The sequence below is a fragment of the Muntiacus reevesi genome, chromosome 11 (genome assembly GCF_963930625.1).
Source record: "Muntiacus reevesi chromosome 11, mMunRee1.1, whole genome shotgun sequence".
Taxonomy (NCBI): domain Eukaryota; kingdom Metazoa; phylum Chordata; class Mammalia; order Artiodactyla; family Cervidae; genus Muntiacus; species Muntiacus reevesi.
The window spans coordinates 68,208,921-68,232,359 of NC_089259.1; the positions used below are offsets into that span (position 1 = coordinate 68,208,921).

At 40.8% G+C, this 23,439-nt stretch overlaps 1 protein-coding gene across 1 annotated transcript in view; it reads right to left on the reverse strand.

The window, feature by feature from the left end:
• The window catches only part of LOC136144152 (ATP-binding cassette sub-family C member 4-like), a 160,706-nt gene that overhangs the window by 105,507 nt on the left and 31,760 nt on the right, over positions 1 to 23,439 (reverse strand). Inside the window, exons 5-11 of the mRNA XM_065901810.1 lie at positions 18,705 to 18,794; positions 17,464 to 17,627; positions 15,969 to 16,094; positions 13,833 to 14,082; positions 13,281 to 13,382; positions 11,319 to 11,408; positions 9,727 to 9,918 (exon numbers count right to left, since the gene is read on the reverse strand). Of these exons, the coding sequence (XP_065757882.1) occupies positions 9,727 to 9,918; positions 11,319 to 11,408; positions 13,281 to 13,382; positions 13,833 to 14,082; positions 15,969 to 16,094; positions 17,464 to 17,627; positions 18,705 to 18,794 (1,014 nt within the window). The remainder of the gene's footprint in view (positions 1 to 9,726; positions 9,919 to 11,318; positions 11,409 to 13,280; positions 13,383 to 13,832; positions 14,083 to 15,968; positions 16,095 to 17,463; positions 17,628 to 18,704; positions 18,795 to 23,439) is intronic.

Genomic DNA, 23,439 nt, shown 5'->3' on the forward strand with positions numbered 1-23,439 from the left:
TCATCAAACCAATAGTAGGACCACATTCATAGTGTGGATCACAATATGCAAAGCATGTGGCCACAAGGAGTTGAAAGACTGTCTCCATTGTAACCATTCCTGACAGCCACAGGCACATACAATTTTCCTGCTCACTCAAAGCTTAACTGGGTGCATCACATGAAAGGCAGCAATTGCTCTTTCATGGACATTCATCATTATTTCACATTTTTTTCTTTGCTGAGTTTAGAAGTTAATACCATCTACTGCTTTTTTGTTTTCATGAGGAAAAAATAAGCCATTTTGAGATAGATTCCCAGACTTACACATACACACACGTTTTACCATTCCTCTGTTTCACTTCTGCTTAGTTTTTATGCATAGATTTTATATTGCTTCTGAAAATAGCACCATTCTGTAGTGCTACAATCTCAACTGTGTTCTAGAAAAAGCACTTAAATCCACTCTTTTATTTAGCACATTCAGTTCAGTTCAGTTCAATCACTTAGTCATGTCCAACTCTTTGTGATGCCGTGGACTGCAGCATGCCAGGCTTCCCTGTCCATCACCAACTCCTGGAGCCTACTCAAATTCATGTCCATTGCACCGATGATACCATCCAACCATCTCATTCTCTGTCATCCCTTTCTCCTACCACCTTCAATCTTTCCCAGCATCAGGGTCTTTTCCAATGAGTCGGTTCTTTGCATCAGGTAGCCAAAGTATTGGAGCTTCAGCATCAGTCCTTCCAATGAATATTCAGTCCTTTAGGATGGACTGGTTAGATCTCCTTGCAGTTCAAGGGACTCTCAAGAGTCTTCTCCAACACCACAGTTCAAAAGCATCAGTTCTTTAGCGCTCAGCTTTCTTTATAGTCCAACTCTCACATCCATACATGACTACTGGAAAAACCATAGCCTTGACTAGATGGACCTTTGTTAGTAATGTCTCTGCTTTCCAATATGCTGTCTACGTTGGTAATATCTTTTCTTCCAAGGAGCAAGCATCTTTTAATTTCATGGCTGCAGTCACCATCTGCATTGGACAGATGGTGAACCTAATAAAATAAACTCTCTCACTATTTCAGTACCCAATAAAATAAAATCTCTCACTATTTTAGTACCTCCACCATAGTTTGGCCTCAGGTCAAGCAACAGGGAGGGAACACAGCCCTGCCCATCAACAGAAAATTAAAGATTTACTGAACATGGTCCCGCCCATCAGAACAAGACCCAGTTTTCCCCTCAGTCAGTCTCTCCCATCAGGAAGCTTCCATAATCCTCTTATCCTTATTCATCAGAGGGCAGACAGAATGAAAACCTCAATCACAGAAAACTAAGGAAACTGATTACATGGATCACAGCCTTGTCTAGCTCAATGAAACTATCAGCTATGCCATGTGAAAGTGAAAGAAAGTGAAGTCACTTAGTCGTGTCCGACTCTTGTAGCCCACCAGGCTCCTCCATCCATGGGATTCTCTAGGCAAGAATACTGGAGTGGGTTGCCATTTCCTTCTCCAGGGGATCTTCCTGATCCAGGGATTGAACCCAGGTCTCCTGCATTGCAGGCAGTCGCTTTAACCTCTGAGCCACCAGGGAAGCCCTTATGCCATGTAGGCAGACAAGTCATGGCAGAGAGTTCTGACAAAACATGGTCCACTGGAAAAGGGAATGGCAAACCACTTCAGTATTCTTGCCTTGAGAATCCCATGTACAGTATGAAAAGGCAAAAAGGTATGACACTGAGAGATGAACTCCCCAGCTCAGTAGGTGCCCAGTATGCTACTGGAGAAGAGTGAAGAAATAACTCCAGAAAGAATGAAGAGATGGAGCCAAAGCAAAAACAATATCCAGTTGTGGATGTGATGCGTGATGGAAGTAGAATCCGATGCTGTAAAGAGCAATGTTGCACAGGAACCTGGAATATTAGGTCTATGAATCAGGGCAAATTGGAAGTGGTCAAACAGGAGATGGCAAGAGTGCACATCGACATTTTAGGAATCAGTGAACTATAATAGACTGGAATGGGTGAATTTAACTCTGTTCAGTCAGTTCAGTTCAGTCACTCAAGTTGTTTCCGACTCTTTGCAACCCCATGGACTGCAGCACACCAGGCCTCCCTGTCCATCACCAACTCCTAGATTACTCAAACTCATGTCCATTGAGTCGGTGATGCCATCCAACCATCTCATCCTCTGTCATCCCCTTCTCCTCACGCCTTCAATCTTACCCAGCATCAGGGTCCTTTCAAATGAGTCAGCTCTTCGCACAGGTGGCCAAAGTATTGGAGCTTCTGCTTCAACATCAGTCCTTCCAATGAACACCCAGGACTGATTTCCTTTGGGATGGACTGGTTGGATCTCATTGCAGTCCAAGGGACTCTCTAGAGTCTTCTCTAACACCACAGTTCAAAAGCATCAATTCTTCAGTGCTCATCTTTCTTTATAGTCCAACTCTTACATCCATACATGATTATGGGAAAAACCACAGCCTTGACTAGATGGACATTTGTTGGCAAAGTAATGTCTCTGCATTTTAATAGGCTGTCTAGGTTGGTCATAACTTTTCTTCCAAGGAGTAAGCATCTTTTAATTTCATGACTGAAGTCACCATCTGTAGCGATTTTGGAGCCCCAAAAAATAAAGTCTGCCACTGTTTCCACTGTTTCTCCATCTATTTGCCATGAAGTGATGAGACCAGATGCCATAATCTTTGTTTTCTGAATGTTGAACTCAGATAATCATTATATCTACTACTGTGGGCAAGAATCCTTTAGAAGAAATGGAGTAGCCATCATAATTAACAAAAGAGTCCGAAATGCAGTACTTGGATGCGATCTCAAAAATGAAAGAATGATCTCTGTTCGTTTCCAAGGCAAACCATTCAATATCACAGTAATTCAAGTCTATGCCCCGATCAGTAATGCTGAAAAAGCTGAAGTTGTATGGTTCTATGAAGACCTACAAGTCCTTCCAGAACTAACACCCAAAAAGATGTCCTCTTCATTATACGGGACTGGAATGTAAAAGTAGGAAGTTAAGAGCTACCTGGAGTAACAGGCAAATTTGGCCGTGGAGTACAAAACGAAGCAGGTCAAAGTGTAACAGAGTTTTGCCAACAGAACACACTGGTCATAGCAAACACCCTCTTCCAACAACACAAGAGAAGACTCTACACGTGGACATCAATAGACAGTCAATACCAAAATCAGACTGATTAGCACAGTTAGGGCGTAAGAAACAGGCTATCTCTCTCTCCAAGTCTGACAGGAGAACTTCAAGTACGCTGTTAACTCTGCAAATGGGAAAAATATTTCAGACAATTTGCAAAAAAATCCAAATCAGGCTAATTTCTCAGCCACCATTTTCTGATTAGGTTAAAGGGAAAACCCTGACTTGAGTATATACTACAATTCCTCCCACAGACAGGAAGATGTTCTTATTCACATTATTTTCCTCTAAGTTAAACTTCACCAATTCTCACTGAACAGCAGACACACAAACTAAAGGCAAACTAGGAAATGGCAATGCAGGTTTGATAACATCCATCTAGAAGCACATCAAGGGGCCTTCAGTGATGGTGGAGACTTACAGTAGAAACACTGTTGTGGTTATGGGGGCATGATGTGAGACTCTGCAGAGGAGGGTTGGACTCCAGTGAAGCAGCAGGAGCCCTGCCTTCCTTCACAACTTTTTTCCATATGGAATTGCCCCTCCTGTCATGGCCTGTCAATATACTGCCTATCCTTCCAGGCTCAGCCCAAATGCACTGTCCCATGAAACCATCCTGTATTCATCTCTCTTCCTGCTGGGTTCCTAAGGCTTTGTTTATATCTCTCATCTCTCAAGAAGGACCTGTCTTATTCTGTTCCATCATTTGTACATGTGCACACGCTTCTCTCAACTCCTGGGGGGTAAGAACTGTGCAACAAGCTCTGTACTGGACCCTGACACTGACTATCTCTAATCCTCACAACTACAACCCAGCTACACAGGAAGTCCTGGCCCCATTTCACAGATGAGGAAACTGAGACTGAGTGAGGTCACATCACTGGTCTGAGGGCGGTCAGCTGTTAAACAGAAGAGCTGGAATCTGAACAAGCTCATGTCAGTTCAGAGTCTTTTGCTCTTTCACATCAGGCTGCCCATCTGGTGACTGAAGAGCATATCTGAAATGAAGACAACACTAAAATAACTCAAGTCTTGAAGGCCTCTATATCATCTTATGATTATCAAGGCAATCTGAAAAGAAAACGTCCAACTTGGCAGGAACATGGTAAATACGAGATGAAGTTACAAGTGTACAGGCACCCAAGAGGGGTTTTTAAAGTCAAATGATCTTGTAGAAAAATATTAAACTAGGATTTATCAGCGTGATATCTTTAAATATGTACTGCTTAAAAGTTTTTAAAAGTCTTAAAGTGGTTAAAGATAACACACAGACAAATGTTATATACTATACTACTTGTGTTATGATAACAGGATATTCCTATTGTTGATTTCTATAATGTACTATGTGCAACCTTCTTCCCTTATAGCTCAATTGGTAAAGAATCTGTCTGCAGTGCAAGAGACCTGGGTTTGATCCCTAGGTTGGGAAGATTCCATGGGGAAGGAAATGGCAACCCACTCCAGTATCCTTGCCTGGAAAATCCCATGGCCAGATGATCCTGGTGGGCTGCAGTTCATGAGGTTGCAAAGAGTCGGGCACGACTGAGCGACTAACATGTGCACAGCACCTATAGAAATATCAACTCAAATTATGGAAGTTAAATATTCAGATACCTTCTTTCTTACATGTCACATTTTATGGCTGGGATTTTACCAAAACCTGGCTTGCACTTACAATTAAGAGTTAATTTATTTTCAAAATTATTCTAACATTGATGGATTGCTTGTTACTTCCCCAGCAACCAGATATTTTAAAATCACAACTGCATTTCATCCTCAAAACAACCTCATGAGATTGCTAATAGCATCATCTTCATTTTATAGATGAAGGAACAGGCTTATAAAATTCAGGCAATAAGCCAAAACCACATGCCTAATAAAGAGAAAAACTGAGATCAATCCTTCTGACTCCTGGATTTTGAGCCTTCTGACTCCTGGATTTTGGAGTTGATGTCACCAGCCTGAATGTTGTCAAATATGATTACTTTAAAACTCACTATTATAGAAATGAACTTAAAAGTTTATTTCAGTTAGATTTAGCATAATACATCTGGCTGTTATTAACATATGGAATACAAGAAATGTTGCTCTTTTTTTTCCCCTCCAGGATATGGGCAGTGGGGTGGGTAGGGAGAATAATAAGGACAAATCTTTAGTTTTTTCATGTATGGATGTAGAGAAAGGATCTATAATAAGAGCAATGACTACCACTCACTGAACATCTGGCATTTTTGCATTTCACAGGGATGTCTTGCAGTCTTTACAATAATCTCACCCCTCCCCCATTTAATAAAAAAGGAAACTGAGACAAACACCTGGAGTTACTACCCAGGACTGTAGGATCATAACTCATTAAGTGGTTCCCAGGTGTTATAAAGACCTTGCTGAAACCTAGCTAATCAGAGTCACAGATGACATTTCCGAGCAGCAGCAAAACTGCCTGGAAACCTTCTGACCCAGTGTCCTTACTTTGCTGCAGAAACGGCAGAGGCTCAGGCAGGTAACAGGACGAGTCCAAAGTGAGAGCAGGCAAGTGACAAAGTGGGGCCAGGACTCCCCTCTCTGCTGCTTCTCCTTCCTGGGTCTCCCTTCCTACCAAGGAGCAAGTGGCCATAGGGGCCCTGACTTTATGTCCCAACCATACAGCAGAACAGGAACAGTCCATGTGTATAGACGTCATGTCACGTACAGAAGAACTGCTGTGCAGCCCAGTCCAGCAGAGCCTCTTCCCACCGGAGTCTGTGCTACATGGATGCCCAGGCTTGGTGAAGCCCCAGAATACTGCATGCATTACTGGTCCAGTCGCCCCACATGGCTGCAGCAAAGCATCAGCCTCCGGGAGAAATGCTGAAAGGCAACCGCTGTCTAACACCTGCTCTTCTCCAGAGATGCCCAAGTGTGGGGAGAAAGAAGGGCTGAGCTTTACCAGAAAGGAAAGATCACAAAAGAGATAGCCACACCCTGGCCTGGGTCTCTGGGGTCTGATCATCAGGAGCTGGACATAATTAAAGACTAAATGCCTGAGATCTGTTTACTCCACATGCCACCTTCCACCTTCATCTATCACCTGTTTTTTAAAAGTTCTTCCTTAAAAACTTCCTCAACTGACAGGTAGCATAGCACCGTGGACAAGCGTGGAGTCTAGAGTCGTGCAGAAATGGACTGAACTTGATCTACAAATGTTGAAGCGAACTGTTTCATCCTCCAAGCCTCAGTTGTACCAATGATAAAATAAAGATGGGAACATCAAGGATACTCATAAAGAATTAATAACTCATATGCCTTTTCATGTGTGTGCATGCACCTGTGTAAGAGACAGAAATAATTTTCACATGGACTTTGCATAAACAGGAGCTATTGTCTCTGTTTTACATTTGTTTCCCCTTCTTTTCTTGTATAGTATAAATACCATTTAGTAAAAATCTAGTTCATACCTGACAACCTGACATCATTTCTGCAAAAGCACAATCTTCCATCAACAATAACCCAGGAGAAAGAAATCAGGCCTTTAAACATGTAATTCTGTTTGTCCACATCATCATAAAATGTTACTCACCTGATACAATCTATGATGTTCAAGCCATTGCTCAAGCAAAATTACTATTTCCCAAGAAAGTGGTCTGGAGACTTTAACACCACACCTTTGAGAGTCCATCCTAGCCTTTTTCTCACAGTAAAAAAGAACACTCAGATGTCCAGACTGCACTGGACAGACCCAGAGAAAGCCCTTTAATACTATTAGTCACTGATTTTTATAACCCAAGAAAGTAAAATACTATTTATCATTATTTACATTTTCCTTTCTTTTGGCCTAGTTTTATTCTTCTATCAGGTAAGTCCTTATCTCTTCTTGCTATTTTCTGGAACTCTGTGTTCAGTTGGGAATAGCCTCCTTATGTGAACAATGTAATAAATAGAGGAAAACAATAGAATGGGAAAGTTGAAGGATCTCTTCAAGAAAAATTAGAGACATCAAGGCAACATTTCATATAAGGATGGGCACAATAAAGGACAGAAACAGTTAAGGACCTAATAGAAGCAGAAGAGATTAAGAAGAGGTGGCAAGAATCTGCAGAACTATACAAAAAAGGTCTTAATGACCTGGATAACCATGATGGTGTAGTCAGCTAGAGACAGACATCCTAGAATGTGAAGTCAAGTGGGCCTTAGGAAGCTTTAATATGGGCAAAGCTAGCAGAGGAGATGGAATTCCAGCTGAATTATTTAAAACCCTAAAAGATGATGCTATTAAAGTGCTGCACTCAATATGTCAGCAAATTTGGAAAATTCAGCAGTGGTCACAAGACTCGAAAAGGTAAGTTTTAATTTTAACCCCAAAGAAGGGCAATGCCAAAGAATTTTCAAACTATTATACAACTTTGCTCATTTCACATGCAAGCAAGGTGATGCTCAAAGTCTTTCAAGCTCAGCTTCTGGAGTACTTGAACTGAGAACTTCCACTTTCAAGCTGGATTTAGAAAAGACAGAAGAACCAGATATTAAATTGCCTACATTCGCTGGATCATAGAGAAAGCAAGGGCATTCCAGAAAAACATCTACTTCTTCATTTACTATGCTAAAGCTTTTGACTGTGTGGATCACAACAAACTGTTGAAAATTCTTAAAGAGATGGGAATACCAGGTGGGAATACAGCCTCCTGATAAATCTGTTTGCAAGTCAAGAAACAACAGTTAGAATCAGACATGGAACAATGGACTGGTTCAAAATTGGGAAAGGAGTATGTCAGGGCTGTATATTGTCACTCTGCTTATTTAATTTATATGCAAGTATATCATGCAAAATGCTGGGCTGGATGAAGCACAAGTTGGAATCAAGATTGCCAGCAGAAACATCGACAACCTCAGATATGCAGATGATACCATTCTAATGGCAGAAAGCAAAGAGGAACTAAAGAACCTCTTGATAAGGGTAAAAGAAGAGAGTGAAAAAGCTGGCTTAAAACTCAACATTGAAAAACTAAGATCATGGCATCCAGTTCCATCACTTCATGGCAAATAGAAGGGGAAAAAGTGAAAACAGTGACAGACTGCATTTTCTTAGGCTCCAAAATCACTGCAGATGGTGACTGAAGTCATGAAATTAAAAGAAGCTTGCTCCTTGGAAGAAAAGCTATGAAAAACATAGACAGAATGTTAAAAAGCAGAGACATCACTTTGTCAACAAAGGTCCATACAGTCAAAGCTATGGTTTTTCCAGTAGTTATATATGGATGTGAGAGTTGGACCATAATGAAGGCTGAGCACAGAAGAATTGATGCTTTCAAACTCTGGTACTGGAGAAGACCCTTGAGAGTCTCTTGGACTGCAAGGAGATTAAACCAGTCAATCCTAAAGAGAATTAACTCTAAATATTCATTGGAAGGACTGATGCTGAAGCTCCAATACTTTGGCCACCTGATTCAAAGAGTCGACTCATTGAAAAAGACCCTGATGCTGGGAAAGAATGAGGGCAATAGGAGAATGGGGCAACAGAGGATGAGATGGTTGAATGGCATCACCTACTCAATGGACATGAATCTGAGCAAACTCTGAGACATAGGGAATTTGGAGGACAAGGAAGCCTGGAATGCTGCAATCCATGGGATCACAAAGGGTCATACACAACTTAGCAACTGAACAACAACATCAGGTAAATTCAGTTTTCATCACATATTCACTGATTTCATCTAAATCCCAACCTAGAGTTAAACATTCATGCTGCCATTTTCTGTGAAATACCCTGCCATTTCTGAAAACATCTCTCCCCCAGTGAAACAATGAATGTTAAGGAGAAATTTTCAAGTATCCCATTTTCTTTAAATAATAAACTACAAATGAAAAGTGAAGTAGAGAGAGAAACCTACAAACTGAAAGTGACTGAGGAGGCATCAGCCAAGTGCAATGGCCCTACCTCATACAGAGTCTGATTTCAACAATGGTGAAGGAGATTTTTCAGTGAGATGAGTTATAATACGTTAACACAGACTACAAGTTTGATGATATTCAGGAATTTGGGTTATTTTTCAGGTTTAATAAATGTGGTGATCCCCCCCCCCCGCCCCCCCCACCAAAGGTTTCCCTATTGTTTAGAGAAAACTAGTGGAATGCTTACAGATGAACTGATCTGAGGTCTAGGTCTAGGTCTGCTCCACAATACTCTGGGGTGGGGGTGGGGCTGGCAGAGGGTAGAGGTAGAGATGCACCGAGACTGGCCACCAGATGCTCCTGGCTGAAGCTGGATACATGAGGGTTCATTACAGTGTGCTCTCTATTTTTACAAATTTTTGTAATTGTCTATTAAAAAAAGAAGTTAAAAGGGAAGGAAACTTCACAAAATGACACAACTACTCTCCACCCCTTGCAAAAAAAGGCATTCTGTGAGTGTCATTATTTCATTAGAATTACCATAGCAGTATATGTGCCTACTATGTCTACCTGGAACACCAGATTAAAATAGTAAGCCACAATCAAAAGATTTTTCAAATTAAACAATAAAATTTTCCACAAACTTTATAGTTTAAGCCAACAGTATCATTATTTAAAATTCGAGTACATGCAACTCAGAAGTCATTACTCACCTCTTCCAAAGCACAAGCCTTTATTACTTTTTCATATCGTCCCTTTTCATATTTCTTCCCAAATAAAATGTTACTCCTCACAGTTCCTGAGAATACCCAGGGCAGCTGAGAAACATAGGCGATCCTCCCGTGCACGCTGACCTTCCCCTGGCTCGGGGGCAGCTCCCCCAGCAGAGCGCTTAACAGTGATGACTGAAACAAATGGGAACACACACACACATGAACAGGCAGCACTCAGGACAGAATATGCTCCGCAGCACATTCCCCACCCTTGTGCTAGATAAAAGATAGAACTCTATTGTTCAGAACAGGATAAACTATAGCTCTGGCAGATGGGATAAAAAATAAAAATGAAAGAAAAAAAAAACAGGAAAATAGCATTATTGGTCAATGTAAACTAATGCTTGATAAGGAATATTAATAGTATAAACAGCTACTTTGCCTGAGTTTCCCCCAAATGAAGTTCTACTCAGCAAAGACTAAGAATGTTTAACATCCTTCACCAGTCAAGCAGCCAGGTAGGATGTGGAGTTCATGTATCTGATGTTTAGTGTTGTGGTTCCTATATCCGGGCATCTTTATTTGACAAACACTTGTTCTGAAAAAGTTATGGGTGAAGAATATATCCAAAGATGATTATTTAAGAGAACTTAAAAGTGAGTCATGCATTCAGAGTAAAAGTCCACCATAAGGGAAATCACCACCCTCTCGTGTATACACCTGCACTTAGATTTTTGCATTGTGTTAGTTCAGCCTAAGTGCCCACGCACATATCCTTCAAATCGTGTTTTAATTAATTTATGTATCTATTTGTTTTGGGCTGTGCTGGGTCTTCATTGCTGCTTGGGCTTTTCTCTTATGTGGCGACCAGGTGGCAACCAGGTGTGCTTGCGGTGTGCAGGCTTCTCACTGCAGGGGCTTCTCTTGTTGTGGAGCATGGGCTCTGGAGCCCAGGCTCATTAGTTATGGCACACAAGCTAGGTTGCCCCATGGCATGTAGGATCTTCCCAGACTAGGGATCGAACCCGTGTTTCCTGCCTTAGTAGGCGAACTCTTTACTACTGAGCCACAAGGGAAGTGCATCCTTTAAATCTCGTTCCCCATACAAATGTGGGGTGTCTGCCCACACCACCAGAGTTCTCACCACACAGCTGCATTCACTACACATGCACTGACAGGACCGAGTCATCACATGAGGAAATGCTCAGAGCTTCCTGGAAGAGCCTTCACCACCTCCAAACTTCCTGGAGGGGCCACTGTGACAAAAAGGTCACCACTGTCTCATTCTGTCCTGAACAGCTGTCACATAAATAATCTCCTTCACTGAGACGTCCAGATTCCCCACAAGCAGTTCCCAGCTATACCACGTGAAGCTCCAAGAAGGAAAACACAGTGTGTGCTTATCCACATTTATTTGACACGAAACCTTCTTGAAAAACTAATGTTCCATGGAACACACCTAGAGGAATACTGTTCTAGGCACATCCAACTCAAACTGTGTCACACTCGGCTCTGGGCTCTACTCTGAGAATTTAACAGGGGCTGTGGCAAAGCATCAACCTTTTGTGATGACAAAAGGCATCACAACTTACCTTTCCTGCTCCCACAGGTCCGACCACAGCTAACAGTTCACCAGGTCTGACAGTAAAGGAAAGGCCTTGGAGGGTTGGGGTCTCTGATGCCTGCAAATTAAAGTTTATAAAAATGTATCCATTTCAATAAAACAGCACACATTACTTCAGGGAGTAAAGAAAAATAACATAACAGTCATTGACATGCTAATGTAGCCTACATTTTTCTCCTTCCTATTTCAAGATACTACATCCTAGAGGCCTTTTCTTTCAATTGGATCTCTGTGGGGGTTGAAGCAGTTTTAGTTGTCTTTAGGAAGATGCCTTCTTTTACTAGATTCCCTTACAGACACAACTCTAAACACCTAGAAAATTTTAGAAGTAAAAATGACAAGGGACCTGATTGAAATACAAACTGAATGATGCACACTAGCTTACTAAAATAATGCACTTAATAGAATATTCAGTATGGGAGATTTTTAATTGTAAGTTTTCATCATGACCCTTGGTTTTAACTATCTCATTAATCTCCACAAGGTTGTAGCATAAGTATCTGGCATGCCTGGCCCTTTGATAAATAATTTGAAATCACTAATCCTTCCATTTTCATTTGATAAAGAATAAACCTCAGTAATGCAAAGCAAGCAAAGGGGCACTTTTTATGATAAAGTCACTCTTGGTAAATTAAGTCTTATAAATAATGGTCAAAGCTCTAATTTAATACCAACAACAAAAAATGGGGAATGAAGAAGTTAATTGTGACATCACAGATGAAAGAGATAAACCCTCAATTTTATACATGTTACATGCATCACCTGTCCTGGCTAACAGGGGCAATAAAATACGTCTACTCTAGGAAAATAAATAAATAACATGAAGGTACATGTGGCAGCACACAACGCAATGTGAAGGAGAAGGACAATCTACTCATCATGCCAATGGCAGGTCACATTCCTGACAGAATTAAGGGTGTGTATGTCTTTACATATAAGACAATTAAGAAAATTATTAACAATTGCTAATGCTCAAAAAAAAAAAAAAAAAGAGTGGTTACACTAGATTAGTAAAATGCCCAAACAACTAAAAGCACAGAATTTAGGTTAAAAGTCTGAATAATCTTCAAAATGAAAAATCCCTCTGGGAAGAATTGAACTAATTATAGATATTCACATGCTAAAAAAAAATTAGTTATTTTTCATTACCAAAACACTAACCTAAGAGTTTATTAATATAGGAAATTATCTAGAAATCTATCTAGATTTTAAAACATGAGAAATATTTTTTAAACTTCTCCACTCCTTCTTGTATGACATTTAGGGTTTCCATTTTACTACTTTTCACTCAGTTATGACAACAAAACAATGGACCACATACAATCATCATCCCTGTCACCTCCCCTCATTGTTTGTCAAGACAGGACAGAGTGGCCCTCCCTGTCCAGGCTTCAGACAGGCACTGCTCAGCTATAACCAGAAGGGGGCAGCACTCGGCAGCTCAGAGGCACTGGGTCCCCTCTCCTCCTGGCTACCCAGGTTCAGGGGACACTGACTCAACATGGATCATCAGCTGAGTCCCCACTCCGTGCAGACACAGTTCAAAACCCCTGTCCCGTGAGATCTGGAGGCTCACACAGGACCATTTATTTTAGAGCTTTAAAGACTCAATCCTGTAAATTCTAACATTATCAACACACGTACTTTAAGTACAAACCATGCTAACACTTTGAAAGCTTTCTTGAAAATAAGGTAGAGAGTAACATGTCAAATGTTTTATACTTCATGTCAATGATTTTATCCTTCATCTCCATTAACCGAAAACTTTATTCCTGATTTTGATAATTTTTATAACCTACTTCCAGTAAATGAGCAAGTCACATTTGACACCATGGGTAAAAATCTCAACGCCCCCCCCCCCCCCCCCCCCCATAATCTGTGACACAGTTGTCTTTTAGCAGTTATGATCTTGGAATGGAGGATTTGTTACCTTATTCCAAAAAGCAGTGAAATCTTGCATGTTCACAATCATTTTACCATCTGATGACAGCTGAGGGAGGAGCTCTCGTATCTCATCAAGTAATAGAAAATTCTACAGAAAAAGGAAGATATATTGTTAAACTGCAGGAACAAGGTATGGACAAAAATAAGTGCTTTCCTGAAATTTGTAATGAAAACTTTATACAGGGACTTCCTTGGTGGTCTTAAGAATCTGCCTGCCAGGGCAGGGGACACAGGTTTTATTCCTGATCCCTGAAGACCCCACAAGCCACAGAGCAAGTAAGACCACACACTGCAACTGCTGAAGGTCAGGAACCTAGAGTCAGAGCTCCACAAGGAAGAGTAGCCCCGCCTAATCAGAACAATGAAGACACAGTGCAGCAAAAGAAAGAGAGAAGAGAGGGAACATTTTGGAACAACTGCCAGTTTTGGCACTGAGAGAATTAAATCTCATCTAACTGGAACATGGTGACACCAAATAAAAGGAAAGAGTTTACAAAAAATCCACCTACAACTTTAAAAATGTTATATGTCACCAAACCTTGATTCTTCGGATGCTGACAAAAGCTTCTGCCACCTTCTCAACAGCCATGGGGAAGTAGAAGATGCATGAAAATCGCAGAGCCTCAAACTGTGTCACCACCACAAACACTTGGCTGGCTGTGATCAGGTTGTTAAGCAACACATTGGCAAAGAAGGTGACAAATATCATGATTTTGCTCACAGCGAAAAATGATGCCAAATTCATTCCCCGAAGGCAGGAACTTCTCAGAATCTTATATATTTCCTTCCTGGAAAAGAGTGTAGGAAATAGGTTATAGAAGAAGCATAGACATCCAAGTCATGAATTCAAGTGCCCTGTGTGAGGGGTCCCTTTCTAGGGAGTGGACGCAGATTAAGATAAACCATCTCTCACGTCCTGGAGACACTACACAGTGCACATCCGTGGATCTGCCCCAACAGCAGGACCGCACACTTAATCACCACTTCAGTCTCTTAACTAATTGGAGTCTGTGTTGTTGTTGTTTGTTGTTTAGTCACTCAGTCATGTCCAACACTTTGCAACCCCATGGACTGCAGCATGCCAGGCTTCCCTGTCCATCACCATCTTCTGAATCTTGTTCAAACTCATGTCCATTGAGTCAGTAATCCCATCCAACCATCTCATTCTCTGTCATCCCCTTCTCCTCCTGCCTTCAATCTTTCCCAGCATCAGGGTCTTTTCTAATGAGTCAGCTCTTGGCATCAGTGGCCAAAGTATTGGAGCTTCAGCTTCAGCATCAGTCCTTCCAATAAATATTCAGGGTTGATTTCCTTTAGGATTGACTGGTTTGATCTCCTTGCAGTCCAAGGGACTCTCAGCAGTCTTCTCCAACATCACAGTTCAAAAGCATCAATTCTTCAGCAGTTTTCTTTATGGTTCAACTCTCACATCCATATGTGACTACTAGAAAAATCATAGGTTTGACTATATGGACCTTTGTTGGTAAAGTAATGTCTCTGCTTTTTAATATGCTGTCTAGCTTTGTCATAGCTATTGGAATCTTAATATCACTCTTAAGTATTTATGCCTAGAACTTCCCTGGGGGTCCAGTGGCTAAGACTCCATGCTTTCAATGCAGGGTACAGGGGTTCAATCCCTGGAGAGGAAGAAAAATTCCACATGTCTCAAAGTGGGGCCAAAATAAAAAAGATTAAAATTTTTCTTTTAATTAAAAAAAACAACAACAACACATTTTGGGTCAATGAGACTGGGGTTTGAACATTCATTCAATAGGTACTTGTAAACAAAAGTCATGCCAGGCTCTTCCGTGATGACAGAAAGACACAACCTGTCCCCTCCATGAACTTGTGAGGGAAGAGAATAAGCAACACCAGAACTGTCACCCAAGACATTAGACAGAGGCAGTCAGCACAGCCCCAGTGGGAGTACAGAGCAGCGTCATATAACTCGGAGCAGTGGAATGAGAGCAAGTCACATACATATAGACCCTGAGAAGATGAACTGGAGTCAGTTGCTTGGTGGAGGCCAGAGAAGAAGGAAGATGAGGGTGTATTCTCAGCAAAGGGAGGGGCCCCCACAAAGATGCAAAGTGAGAGGTGACAGGGAGCAGCCAGAGATTTCTAACTAAGTACCCTGGGCTCGAGTACAAACACTCATCAGATATTTAAATTAAAGATGGGAAAATATTCTACAAACATAAAGCAAAACAAAAAGGAATAGTATTTTTATGGCTCTGTTTGGAAAGAATAATATTGATTCATACAGTTTTTGCCTGATACAGGTACCTCCAACTTCTATAATCTCCCCATTTGTACTACATTAATACAAATTATAGTTTTAACATTAATGTCATCATCTCAAAGACCAACACTTTAGAATCACTGCTTTTGGAGATTTGGTATATTAAGAAATACTTGGAATTTCAATTCCATATAAGTAAGAAGCATATATATATATATATTTTTTTTTTTTTCCTTTAAGAAAATGGTAAATGGAAGAGCAGGTTAAATGACAAATTCTTTTATTCTACTTAATCCTACTGCCACATGTAGGGGGATGGAATGGATAGTATTAAAGTCCACCTTAATGTAAAAACTTTCTAAGGCATCTAAACCATTCAGTAGAATAGGAAACAAAGTATGAAAATATGCTGTGTACATACAAAAAACTTACTTTCTCATATTGAAAATAAGGCAGTCAAGTGACTCTTCCCAAACACACGTTTTTATTGTTCTGATGCCAGTTATAACTTCACTCATAGTCCTGATCCTGTCGTCTGTGAGAGCTGCAGTCTTACTCCTGAGGGGACAGACGTGAGAGATGAGCCTTAGTGATCACAGCCCAGCTTTCCATAGCAATAGTAACAGTAGTTTTCACAGGCAGAGACCAGGGACCAAATGATTTTGTATAGCACTTCTGTGCTTACATCACAGGGAGGTCCTTCTCAAAGTATAAATGGAGAAAGACTTCAATTAGGAAGCCAACCATTCAGTCCAATTCAAGAAATAATTTGGAGAATTCGCACTATCAGCTAACGAAGACCCAAAATGAATCAGATATTCACCATCTGATCAAGGAGTTCGTGGCTGGGTAGTATAGGCAGAAAGGCACCCAAATCTAACAGGAAGACTGTGGCTATGCTATAATAAAACAGGATTAAAAGTCCTGGTGAGCAGAAAAGATGGGACTGTTAGTTCCTCTGGGGAAGAAGAGCAAGAAAAGTTTCAGAGACCTTGTAGCACTGGAACACGGCCTCAAAGGATGAGGAACATGACTCCACAGCAAAGACAGGAGAGGAAATTCCAAGTTGAGAAACATACTACACACAGAGGTACGCACACACACAGACAAGAATTCAAAGAGCTTCAAACAGCACAGTATCTTCATCACCTGACAATCTGGTCAGTAACCCACCTCCAACCCTCTAAGACCTCCTTCAAGTCTAACTCGTCACCATTAGGCCCTTCATCATCAGCCAGTGTTCTATCACTTATACTGATGGGCAGGTTCTACTCATCATAAGGAGATAATTAATTAAGATTAGTCTTCTCCTTGGGGTGCTTATACCTAGATGGAAACAGTGAATTAAAAACAAGATATGAACATACATACCAGAAAAGGCTCTAACACAAGCCAAACAAAAATATGTGCAGGTAGAGAAGGGCATATAAGACTATTACTATTTAAGGACTTTCCTAATGGTCCAGTGGGTAAGACGCCATGCTCCCAATACAGGGGGCCCAGGTTCGATTCCTGGTCAGGGAAACTAGATCCTACATGCATGCCTCAATGAAAATCCCACATGCCATAACTAATACCCAGGGCAGCCCAAATAAACAATAAATTAAGACTTAAAAAAAAGATTATTACTATTTAATAGTGTTTTTAAAACTTGGACAGAGGCAAATTCTGCTTAAGGACACTCTCTTCAGGTACAGTGACTGAAAAGCTAGCCACGAGGAAACAGTAAATGCTGTCACTTTGGACGCTTCACAATCAGCCTTCAGGTTAAGGCTGGAGTCTCCACTGGAGAAGCCTGAAAGGCCTACAACACATGCAAAGAAGAGACCAGAGAAGGCATTTTTTTGTTTCTGAACAAAAGCATCAAGCAGATGATGAATGTTACCAATTACATATCAACAGTATCTTAAACCTGTGTTTCTCTTACCGGAGAGATGAAAACAACATCCCGAAGCTGCTTTGCAAAAGCATAAGAATAATAAGAACCGCTATCCCGGCAAGGCACGACATCCCTATTTCCATCCAGAGCAAGGCGGTCACTGCAATAGCCTGCAGTGGCCCCACCCACAGGTAGTGCAAGAACATCGTTACCTTAAAAGAAAAAGACAAAGCTTTCTTAGGACCATATACAATAAAACCAGTAAGGACACAATTTAAAAACAATCTCCCATCAAAGAACAAACAAGAACCTGAACAGAAATGATCTCAGTGGGTTTCAAACCTGCTGAAGCAAAAATCCAGATGTCCACCCCAGATGACATTGCTCCGGGGCAGCACAGGATCGGCCTCAGGGACATGCCAGGAGAATGAGTCCAGCAGCATTGGAATGACAAGGTTGATTTTGTCTACCCCACAGTTGGGTTCAGGGTGTCCCCAAATTCTCTCTGCCTCAGCATTCAGCCCCTATCTCCCCTGGGGCTTCCTAGCACCCAAGGAAAGCCTATATTATGGTACCTATTACACTCAACAGGAATTAATTGTGCATTTACCTCCCTGGCAGGCTGCAGCTTCCGCAGGGCAGAAATTAAACCTTATCCATCCCTGACACTGGGTAAGAGCCTTACTTCATGTTTGATGAATGGATAATTCAAAGTGGTCTAGTGCAATACAGATCAGACCAACAGGCTCAACACCCTAGATAATGTAATCCATTCATAAACAAGTGTGAAAAAAAAAGAGCATGGGGGGACAGCAGAAAGGAAGTTTTATCTGGCTAGGGACCAACCCCTTGGCATTATTCCTTGAATGCTTCCTATATAAGTCTTTCTGCTCCCTGTTCAGTTCAACAGGCACTGAACAGGGCACAGGGGAAAGAACAATTCTGCCCACTAGGCTTTCATCATCCAGAAGAGTAGGAAGTCAGCCCTGCAACACCCATACCACGTGCCAAGAAGGGCCACACCAGGAGGACACTTATGGTCACTAATCAAGCTGAGCAAGAACACTGTGACCTATTATTGGAAAAACAAAACTCTCATCCACAGTAAAACATACATTATTACATCTAAGTTGCACACAGAAGAAATAAGCATTGAATTAAAAAGAACCCTCATCTTAGGCTCTCAACAGAATCCTGGCTGACACCAAACTCTGGCACCTGGCATCCTAGCAAGCTGAACCCAGTGAGAAGGATGGGACATGGAAGAGGATCCCTCAGGGGCAGCTTACCTGGTCAAACCTGTTCACATCGTTGGACAGCAGGTTGACTATCTGGCCTGTGGTGGTCTTCCCCATGGCCGAGCTACTCAGGCGAAGGGCCTGAAATGAGAGACGGAGACAGAGAATTGGATTCCTACTGTGATATCAAGTCACTCTTAGAACATAACAAAATAGAGCATGTTTTCATGGGCTTTTGTGTGGTGTCAGGAAGAACAGGATGATCCCTGAGAGCAGGACTCTAGGGACCCTCCTTCATCTTTCATCTCAATGTGGCAGCAGCCCCACCCACAGACAGAAAAGGGAGAAGCAGCAGGTAGAAGCAAAATCCACCCCTCTGTGAACTGGACCTGCCTGAAGGATAAAGGGTGTAGATTTAGACTTAGGAACCAACTAAAGTAAATTTGAGCCAAGTCAGATGAGGGTAGGAAGGTCATTTAAAGAAAGGAAATAAGGAGACTTGGACTATATATCTGGAACTGATCATTAATTCATGCGTGACATCATTTAAACACTTTGGTCTCAGTTTCTTCATTCTGAAATGAATGAGTATAATGTTCAAAATGCTATTTCCATAAGGAATCTGTGTTCTTAATGCCAGTCTACTGACTTTCCAAAATATAGCCTGTGTTGCACAATCCTTTTGTTTGGTAAAATGTTCTGAAAAAATGCCTTAGAGAGCTGAGGGACCTGAACAGATACCATGAGCTATTTCAACAGACTGCCAACTGTAAGCACAGATTCAAACAAAATGTCATGTTTTGTAATAACTTTTCACTTACTGATCATGTTGAACAGAAAAATCAAAGATCAAGTGGGAATGTAAAATGATATAGCCACAATAGAAGAGAGTGTGGAAGTTCCTCCAAATATTAAAGTTAGCACATAGTACAGTGATTCTACTCCTGGGAATATACTTAAAAGAAATGGAAACTATGGGTTTAAATAGATATTTGTACACTCGTGTTCACAGCAGCAACATTCATAGTAGTCAAAAGGTGGATACAACCCAAATGTCCACTGACAGATGAATGAACACATAAAATATTGTATATATCTATATATATATAATGGAATATTATTTAGCCTTTAAAAGAAATTAAATTATGACATCTGCTACAACATGGATGAACTTCAAAGACATTGTGCTATAAATGTGATATATGCCAGACACAAAATGAGAAACACTGTGTGATTCCACTTACACAAGGCACAGAATAGTCATATTCATAGAGAGAAGTAGTAGAATGTTGGTGGCAGAGGGGTGCAAGGGCTGGGGAGTTAGTGTTTAATGGGTATAAAGGTTCAGTTTGGGAAGATGACCAAGTTCTGGGGACAAATAATGGTGATGGTTTCACAATAACATGACTGCTTAATGTCACTAAATATTGTATTTTAAAAGTTAAAATGGTAAAATTTATGTTGTGTGTATTTTACCACAACTTTTAAAAAGCCAATGATCAAAAGCCAAAAGTAATTTTACCAAAGTTGTGAAAGAGCTAAATAAATGTCAATTCATTCTATATATGATACATCCCACAAGATCACTCAAAATTGCAAACTGTGACTATGAGCTTAGTAGCCATTCCATTTCTAACACCCGACCTGATTTCTCCTCAGGATCAGGAATCAGGAGACGAGGCCTGAGCATGAACCACAGAAGTTCATAGTGGCCTTTCAGAGCTGCTTGGCAGTACCAGATTTTGCCCTAAGGAGTCAGTTCACTTGCAAAGAAGTTGAGACAGACTGTGCAAGAGCAAACTGGTCTTTCCCACATTTCTGAAATTTCAGATTACAACCTATGCTTTAAACTCAACAATACTTGACTTTGTAAAGGAACAATTCTCAGCCTAATCAAACCAGCAAATTAATAGCTTTTGGAGATGTTTATATCCATCTAAGCAAACATGCCAGGTCAAATCAGGTTTCCCAAGGGTGATGTTCCAAGGGTTTGGTGGGAAGGGAAAAAAAACACAGGTAGACAATGGTTCATTTGTGCAGCAAAGAGTGATCTTTGTTTGACTGAACCATCACCTCAAGTCCAACTTAAGGATTTCAAAGTACAGTTCTGGTGAAATTTCCTATGTGTTTATGGGAACTAAGCATGATCTGAAAGGAGACACACACTTATTCGTGCAAAAATCTGAGTATTCATCTCCAAAACGGTGGAAGGTGCAACAGAATAACAAAGATGACAAAGAAGACCCCTGACTAGAGCGTATGGGCATGATTGCCAATTCCACATCACTCAGGAGAAAACTGGTTCATGTGCTGTAGCCAAACACAGACAGTGAGATGACAGGGCCTCAGATTCACATAGCCCTGAGATCAAGAAGACTCTGCTCGGGAAAGATGAGGAAAAAACAACTCCCATTTTTCTGAGAAAAGTGTCCCAAGAAACAGAAGCTCTAGATAAGTAGTGAAATGGGAAGAGAAGCAATACTTTCAATTTAAAATGCTTAGTTTTACCTTTCAATGAGGATTTCATTATTTTAATAATAAAATTTGTATATATATAAGGTTACAACATGATGTGTCGATGTAAATATTCATTGGTAAATGACCACTGTAAAACCACTTAACATTTCATGACCTCACACAGTTATCCTATTTTTTTAATTTTTATTTATATTGGGGTATAGCTGAATGGTTTTATGAAGACCTATAAGACCTTCTAGAACTAACACCAAAAAAAGATGTCCTTTTCATCATAGGGGACTGGAATGTAAAAGAAGGAAGTCAAGAGATACCTGTAGTAACAGGCAGGTTTGGCCTTGGAGTACAAAATAAAGCAGGTGAAAGGCTAACAGAGTTTTGCCAAGAGAATGAAATGGTCATAGCAAACATCTTCCAACAACACAAGAGACCACTATACACATGGATATCACCAGATTGTCAATGCCAAAATCAAATTAGTTATGTTCTTTGCAGCCGAAGATGGAGAAGCTCTCTACAGTCAGCAAAAACAAGACTGGGAGCTGACAGTGGCTGAGATTATGAACTCCTTATTGCAAAATTTGGATTTAAATTGAAGAAAGTAGGAAAATCACTAGACCATTCAAGTACGAGCTACATCAAATCCCTTACAATTATACACTGGAAATAACAGATTTGAGGGATTAAATCTGATGGACAGAGTGCTTGAAGAACTATGAATTCAAGTTTGTAACACTGTACAGAAGGTGGTGATCAAAACCATCCCCAAGAAAAAGAAATTTTTAAAAAGCAAAATGGTTGTCTGAGGAGGCCTTAAAAATAGCTGAGAAAAAAAGAGAAGTGAAAGGCAAAGGAAAAAAGGAAAGATATGTCTGTCTGAATGTGGAGTTCCAAAGAATAGCAAGGAGAGAATAAGAAACACATCCTCAGAGATCAATGCAAAGAAAAGGAGGATAACAATAGAATGGGAAAGATTAGAGATCTTTTTGAGAAAATTAGAGATACCAGGGGAACATTTCAGGCAAAGATGGGCACAACAAAGGACAGAAATGGTATGGACCTGACAGAAGCTGAAGATATTAAGAGGTGGCAAGAATACACAGAAGAACTATATATACATAAAAAAAAAAATCTTAATGACCCAGATAACTACAATGATGTGATCACTCACCTATAGCCAGACATCCTGCAGTGCGAAATCAAATGGGCCATAGGAAACATCATGATGAACAAAGCTACTGGAGGTGATGGAATTCAGGCTGAGATATTTCAAACCCTAAAAGATGATGCTGTTAAAGTGCTGTCAATATACCAGCAAATTATTGGAAAACTCAGCAGTGGCCATAGGACTGGGAAAGGTCACTTTTCATTCCAATCCCAAAGAAAGGCAATGCCAAAGGATGTTCAAACTACTGCACAATTATACTCATTTCACACAGTAGCAAACTAATGCTCAAAATTCTCCAAGCTAGTCTTCAAGAGTATGTGAAACAAGAACTTCCAGATGTCTAAACTAGATTTGGAAAAGGCAGAGGAACCATAGATCAAGTTGCCAACATACATTGGACTAAAAAAAGAAAAAAAAAAAAAAAAAGGTGGGGGGGAATTCCAGAAAAGCTTCTGCTTCACTGACTACCTAAAGTCTTTGACTGTGTGGATCACAACAAACTGTGGAAAATTATTCAAGAAATGGGAATACCAGACCGCCCTACCTGCTTCCTGAGAAACCTGTAGGCAGGTCAAGAAGGAACAGTTAGAACCGGACATGGAACAACAGACAGGGTCAAAATCAGGAAAGGAGTATGTCAAGGCTCTACATTGTGAGTGAGTGAGTGAAGTCACTGCAAAGAGTGTCCGACTCTTTGCAAACCATGGCCTGTAGCCTACCAGGCTCCTCCATCCATGGGATTTTCCAAGCAAGAATACAGGAGTGTATTGCCATTTCCTTCTCCAGGAGACCTACCTGACCCAGGGATTGAACCCAGGTCTCCCGTATTGTAGGCAGACACTTTACTGTCACTGCAGGTGGTGACTGCAGCCATGAAATTAAAAGACACTGGCTCCTTGGAATAAAAGCTATGCCAAACCTATGCAGCATATTAGAAAGCAAAGACATTGCTTTGCCGACAAAGGTCTGTACATCAAAACTATGTTTTTTTCAGTAGTCACATATGAATGTGAGAGTTGGACCATAAAGAAAGCTGAGCACTGAAGAATTGATGCTTTTGAACTGTGGTGTTGGAGAAGACTCTTGAGAGTCCCTTGGACTGCAAGGAGATCCAACCAGTTATTCCTGAAGGAAATCAGTCCT